We start from the raw sequence: 6,732 nt of genomic DNA, 5'->3' as shown, positions 1-6,732 counted from the left end.
GCGCTGCTACGCAACCCCTCCCGCCGGAAACGCGGCGCCCGGCCGGAAGCGACGCTCTAGCCCGTGGCCAAAGGGGCAGGAGGACGAGGCGGGCGGGGACTCTATGGTCATCCGACGCCGGCCGCTCTCTCCCGCCCGGGAGGGGCGGGCTCTATGGTTGTGGGGGGCGAGGCTTGAAGGAGAAGGCGGGGCTTCGAGGACAGCAATGGGGTGGGGGGAGCGGGGGCAGGCCTCCACCCCCACCCCTCCCTCCAGGCCTCTGGGGGCTGGGAGCAGTGAGGGGGAGCGGGGACAGGCCTGGTGTGGATGCTCTGCCCCTTGGCATCGGGCATATACAGACACATGGAGATGAATGTATATGCATGAGTGTATTTATATATATGCATAAACACCTACACATGCATGCACGCACACACGCATATACACACCCCCATATCTATATGCACAGGCATGCATACAGATATGCATGCATATAGATATGCATATAGATATGTATGGGTTCGCACGCATGTATACATATGCATAAATATACATACATGCATCTAAGCATGTCTATATATGCAGATACTTGCATACATATATGTAAATCATGTGTGTATGTTCATGCATATGTATGTACAGGTATGCATGTGTATATGCACAGATGCATATATGTATATTTATGCACATGCACATGTGTGCATACATAAAGAGGTATGTATGCGCATGCACGTATAGGTATGTGCCTACATGCACACACAGATGTAGACACAGGACTTCCAGGGAAGCGGTGGATGGATATTAGGAAAACCTGCCTGAGCCAGAGGGTGCTGAAGCACTAGAAGAGGCTCCCAGAGAGGCGGTGGAGTCTCCCTCCTTGGAGGTGTTTAAGCCCCAGGTAGACAAAGCCTTGGCTGGGATGATGTAGTTGGGGCTGGTCCGGCTTGCAGCAGGGGTTGGACTCGATGTGGCCGCCTGAGGTCCCTTCCACTCTTGTGGTCTATGATTCTGCGACTTCATGGCAACGTCACGGCAGGCCAGAGCCAGTCTCTCCCTGGTCCTTCTTCCTGCTCCGCAATTGTGTATAAGGAAAGCGGGTCTGTGTCCATTCCCTTCGGATTACAGGAAACCTTCCTCTGAAAGGCCGTGGACCTTCTTCTTCCAAGCTGCGATTCAGCTGGCTGGTCTTTGAGGCACAGGAGACTGAGCCCCGGGCTCTGACCCTGTCCGCATGTCCTGGCGACAGAGCCCGACGGAAGGCAGAGCTGAGCTGCACCTTGTAGACGGGCTGGATCAGAGCTGCACCTTCTAGAGCGAAATATCAGAGGTACACCTTAGAGACTGACCATATTAGAGCTGCACCTTACAGACTGATTACATCAGAGCTCCACCTTCTAGACTGATGCATCAGAGGAACACATTAGAGACGCGACTATATCAGAGCAGCACCTTCCAGACAAGCTATATCAGAAGTGCTGGAGCTTTGACCGCGAGGCCCCAGCCCGTGCCCCCTAACCCCGCCAGGCCTGCGGGACCTCACCACGCCCCCCACGCATAAGCACCGGAATCGGGACCAACCAAGTGCGCGGCGCGGAGGTCCCTTTAATTCCCCGCCCCACCCCGCGCTGCCATTGGCTGGGGGCTCGTAACGCTGGCGGCGGCCGCGCGCTCCGATTGGGTGCCGCCCCGCGCTGCATACTTCCTGGAATGTCCGCGCCGCAACGATCCATCCGGTCAGTGTAGCCACCGCGCGGGCCCCCGCCCCTCGCCCCGGGCTTCGGGAGGTGGGGGGGATCGGCCCGGGCGGGGCGGCCCGGCAGCCCTGGGGCTCCCTGAGATGGGCGGGGGCCGGAGGACTTCCCCTCCCGGGCATCTCCTCCACGCCCCTCGGCCTGTGGGGGGAGTGCTGCAAACACCTAGATCTGCCTCCGTGTGCGCGGGTGTGCGCGCATTTATATCTCTGTGTGCGTGTGTGCACATCTGTCCGTGCATGTGTGCACATACGTATACATGCATGCGCATGCATACTTCTGCATGCGTTCATATGTATATGCACATGTGTATTTAAGCATATACATGCCTGCACATGCCACACATGCACGTGCATAGACATATATACATGTATATGTGCATGTACGTATGTGCATATGCATTTAGACATACACATGCATGTGTCCATGTGCACACATATGCATATACGTCCATATTTGCATACATACATAAATACACATGCTTATGCTTATTGCTACATGCATGTATGTGCATGTGCATATGTGCACACATGCATATGTGAATAGGTGCACGCACTTGTGTGTATAGGCAGGTCCCTATATGCTGTCCCTGCACATGAAGAAGCGTTTGTGCCTGGAAGCTTGCAGAAAACAATTTTTTTCACTATTTAGTTGGTCTAATAAAAGATATTGCATCTACCCAAAGAACCTTGTCTGCATATATGCATGCATGTATATGTCTGACCAGGTGTACCTATGCATATGTATATATGTACATATATATGCATATATTTTATTTGTATACACATATATATACACGCGCATACCTATGCGCACACACAACCCCCCCTTCCTCCCCCCTTATAGATCTGTGCCTGTCTCTATGCTGCACTTCTCTTGCTGGGGTGCAAAGGGGATTTGCAGCCTGCGTAGGGGGGGGGGGGGTTGATTCTCTACCCCTGTCCCTGGCAGGGCCTTGATATTTGGGTTGCAATTGGAGCAGAAGGACGGGCGCGGGTTCCCGACGGGATCGGAACCCGGTGGGTGCAGGTACCAAACGCCACCCAGGCCGAGCACGTCCGTGCCCTGCGGTCACCCGGACTCTGCCGTCCCGTGTCGGAGCCCTCCCAGGGCACTGTGCAGGCGCCGCTCCCTGCCCCGCTGTCCTAATGGCTGCCGCCGGCTCCGCGCGTGTGGTTGGTGCCCAGGTAACGGCGCGGGAGCCTGAGTCCCCGAGGATGACATCCGAAACCTTTGTGAAGGACATTAAACCCGGCTTGAAGAACCTGAACCTAATCTTCATTGTGCTGGAGACAGGTGGGTGCCAGTGTCCTAGGGCAGGGAGAAACCTGGGGATCCCCCCCTACCCGGTGACTCACCGCTGTGCCGCCCCCCCAGGCCGTGTGACGAAAACAAAGGACGGGCACGAGGTGCGGACGTGCAAAGTGGCCGACAAGACTGGCAGCATCAACATCTCGGTGTGGGATGATGTGGGGAACCTCATTCAGCCGGGGGACATCATTCGCCTCACCAAGGGGTAGGGGTCCCAGGGGCAGGGGAGGTGCTGGCAGCTGTTTTTGGGGGGCATGGGGCTGACGCTGGCCCCTCTCCCTGCCAGGTATGCATCGGTCTTCAAGGGCTGCCTGACGCTGTACACGGGGCGTGGCGGAGACCTGCAGAAGATCGGCGAGTAAGAATGGCCCGGATGGTCTGGGGGGGTGAGAGCGGAGGGGCAGGGGGCCCGGACGCCTGGGTTCTTTCTGCGCCCTGCACTGGGAGGGACAGTGGACCACACAGAGTGAATCCCCAGGTCCGAGTTGGGGCAGCTGCTGCCTGTGCCTCAGTTTCCCCACCTGTTCTGCAGGACAGCTGGGGGGGTGGAGCCTGGGTGGCACCTTGTGCGGCTACAAACCCCAGCACCGTTCCTGCCTCTTCTCCCCCAGGTTCTGCATGGTTTACTCTGAGGTGCCAAACTTCAGCGAACCGAACCCCGAGTACGTGGCACAGCAGTCCCAGAGCAAAGCTGTGAGTGCCGGGGGCAGGTAGGGGGCGGGGACCGTCCAGGCTTCCTGCAGCACGACGCTGGTGCCTGGGGGGCTGAGACATCTCCTCCCTGCCTCCCCCAGGCCCAGAACGAGAACGCAACGCCGGCAGCCTCGCAGACCACGCAGGGCCCCTCCACACCCTCCCCAGGTAGGCCCGGGCACCGTGGGCCTGGTGCAGGCAGGGGCGCCGCTTGTTGGGGCACCAGGACACCTGGGTTCTCCCCCCCCTTTAAGAAGGGGGGTGGGTCTGTTGGGTTGGAGCCAGGAGCCCGGATGCCTGGGTCCCCGCCCACCTCTGTTCATGCCACCCGCTTGGTTTGCAGCTGCCGACAGCCAGAATGGCAACGGGCTGAGCACCCCAGGCCCTGCGCACCCACCCCCTGCGGCCCCCCACCCCGCCGGCGGCCGCATCACCCGGAGCCAGCCCAACCACGCCGGTGCTGCTGGTGCCGTCAGCAATGGCAAAGAGACGCGGCGCAGCAGCAAGAGATAACGGGGCCACGGCACAGACAACAGTGTCACCCCCCACCCCGGAGGGGTGGGGAAGGGGGTTCCTTCCCCCCCGGGCTGAGCGAAACCCCCCGGCCCCACCACCGTGAGGGCAGCCCGAGCCCCACGGACGTTGCCAAAGCCGCCCTGGGTCCCAGGGCTGCCCCAGGGAGCGGGGTGGGAGCAGCCAGGAACCCTCTGAAGGCATTTGGGTGCCATGATGTGAGGTGAGCCAGGGGGGTCTCAGCCCATCCCACTGGCCCCCCGGGGCCAGGGGCTGTCAGGCCTTCACTACTATGTGCCAGCTCTGGGTGCCAGGGTCTCTGGGGATGCCATGGGCAGAGGTTGGGAGTCTTCTCTATGCCCACCTGGGGCCCCGTGCTTGCACGGGCAAATAAAGCTTTTACCTCCACTCTTGCCTTTGCTGCTGGGATGGGTCCTACAATGCCCAAATGAAAGGTCAAAGGTCAGTGCCGGGCAGTGCCTGTTTGCACTCACATCCCCAACCTGGGTTGCCACCCCTGAGGTGCTGTCCCCCTTCCAGACATCCCTGGGCAGACAGGCTGACAGCCCCAGATGGCAGCCTGGCCTAGTGGGTGCACACCCACATGCCCGAGCTCCCGCCCTCCCCCTCTCCTTCCAAGTCTCCTCCCCTGCCTGGATCCCCACCCCGGCCCTGCCTCCGGTGCCCCTTGACCCCAGGTGCTGGAGCAGCGGCCGTGTGGAGACGCAGCCACCCGGGGCCTGACCCCCACTTCCCTGCCCTGGGGTGACACCTGAGACCCCTCCCCACAGCGCCTGGCAAGGTGAGCCCCTGTCCAGACCCCCCTGGGGGGTGCAGGCTGAAGGTGGGGGGGCCCAAATCGGTACCTGGGGTGGAGGGGCTGGAGCAGTGCCATTGGCAGGAGGCCCCATGGGTGGCCTGGGTGAGATCTGTGACGTGGGGGCACCTTCCTAGACCTGTATGAAAAGGGGACCCCCCCCAACCTCCCTCCGGCGGGGTGGGGGGCTGGATGGGGAAGTCAAGGACCCTGCTGTACAGAGAGAGGTGACCAGGGCTGTGCAGGGCAGCAGTGGCAGAGCCTGGATTGGGCTCTGTTCCACCTTGGGGTGGACTGAGAATTGCCCCCTGCTCAGGCCTGGGAATGTGGGGCTGTGACCTTTGGCCCTGTGTGAGGCGTGTTTATGCATGTGCGGGTGGGGGGGTCATGCCTGAACCGCTTATCACGACACCAAGGGAAACATTAACCTGGTGCAGGATGGGGGCAGGGCCCAGGCCAAGGACATGTTACCCCCCACCCCCGGGGTGAAGAAGCCCCGGCCCCATGGAGCAACATGCCGGGGGGGTGGGGGCCATAAGAAGTGCATGCATGTGCATGTGTGTACATGCATGTGTGGGCCCACCCAACCCCCGTGATGCCAGCCACAAAGCCTCTTCCCTGCCAGCAGCAGTTGTGGGTGCAACTGGGGAAACTGAGGCAGGACCCACCCCCCAACCAGCTGGCGCCCAAGGCGGGTGCAAACCAGGCGTGCAAGTAGCGGTGCTCACACGCTGGTTCATAAACACATGCACGTGCTCACGCCTGGCCCAGCGCCCGCCCTGGCCTGAAGGACACTGACACATGGGCAAGGCTCCGGGCTGCTACGTGATGGCTCTGGGGACAAGGCGTGTGGGGGGTGGGGTGTTGCGCCAGCCCTCATGCCACCTGGCTGCAGTCAGCGCCAGAGCTGCAGGGAAGGTGGCGGAGAGCTGCTGCGACAGACGCCCGTGCCCAGCGAGCAGGTGGGGGCCATGCAGCGCCGCAGGGCTGGGGGCTGCGTGGGGCTGCCCTGGCTGGATGTGGCTCTAGCACTGGCCCTGTCCTTCAGGTGCCCTGGAGAGCCCCATGGGGCTAAAGCCACAAACCCCACCAGGGCAGGCAAAGCAAGACACCCCCCAACAACTTGGGGCAGGAGGGAAAACTGAGGCATGTCAGGGAGTTACAGGAAGGGAAACTGAGGCAGGAGCCAGCTGTTGGCAATGCGGTTGTTCCAGGTGCCTGGAGCTGCCTCCCCCCAAGCAGGGAGTGCTCCTGGGTCCTGGCTGACACCTCATCCCCCGCCTCCACCAACTTCCCAGGCTCAGCACCGTCATGGTCCTCTGGTCGTGGCTGTGGCTGGCGCTGGGGGTGTCAGCGGGGCACCCGCCCGAGGATGCGGAGCAGGAGCAGGGCTACTACCTGCAGCAGCTATTCGGGCTCTACGGGCACAACGGGACACTGGCCCCCGAGGGGCTGCGGCGCCTGCTGCGCAGCCTGGGGCTGGGCCGGGTGCAGGTGGTGCAGATCGACCACGAGGACCTGGGCCATGGCCACGTCGCCCATCTCGATGCACTCGACCTGCAGGACGGACGCCACGTCCACGCTCGTGCCCACCGCCATGGCCACGGCCACAGCCACGACTACCCCGGCTCCCAGGGCCCTGGCAATGCCACCACCAGGTACCACCCT

General features: G+C 61.5%; 2 protein-coding genes across 6 annotated transcripts in view; both read left to right on the top strand.

The window, feature by feature from the left end:
- The first annotated feature begins 1,632 nt into the window (after positions 1-1,632).
- Positions 1,633-4,661, top strand: NABP2 (nucleic acid binding protein 2). 4 transcript variants are annotated; one of them, XM_019554406.1, is made up of 7 exons: positions 1,633-1,712; positions 2,713-3,026; positions 3,108-3,246; positions 3,328-3,399; positions 3,653-3,734; positions 3,836-3,902; positions 4,078-4,661. In XM_019554406.1, exons 1-7 carry the CDS (start codon positions 1,687-1,689, stop codon positions 4,245-4,247), a joined length of 870 nt encoding a protein of 289 aa, XP_019409951.1. In that variant the 5' UTR covers positions 1,633-1,686; the 3' UTR covers positions 4,248-4,661. The 4 variants fall into 4 exon arrangements, with proteins under 4 accessions (XP_019409951.1, XP_019409973.1, XP_019409942.1 ...); XM_019554428.1 differs by having other exon boundaries at positions 1,642-1,712; positions 2,918-3,026; XM_019554397.1 differs by having other exon boundaries at positions 1,659-1,712; positions 2,710-3,026.
- A 1,327-nt stretch (positions 4,662-5,988) lies between these two features.
- SLC39A5 (solute carrier family 39 member 5) overlaps positions 5,989-6,732 on the top strand; it is a 4,961-nt gene continuing 4,217 nt past the window's right edge. For both annotated transcript variants that reach the window (XM_019554383.1, XM_019554375.1), the window contains exon 1: positions 5,989-6,722. In XM_019554383.1, coding sequence (XP_019409928.1) covers positions 6,376-6,722 — 347 coding nt within the window. In that variant the 5' untranslated portion in view covers positions 5,989-6,375. The remainder of the gene's footprint in view (positions 6,723-6,732) is intronic.

Source organism: Crocodylus porosus, unplaced genomic scaffold, assembly GCF_001723895.1.
Source record: "Crocodylus porosus isolate Cpor-Errol unplaced genomic scaffold, CroPor_comp1, whole genome shotgun sequence".
NCBI classification, from domain to species: Eukaryota; Metazoa; Chordata; order Crocodylia; family Crocodylidae; genus Crocodylus; species Crocodylus porosus.
This window is presented reverse-complemented; position numbering and strand designations above follow the sequence as displayed.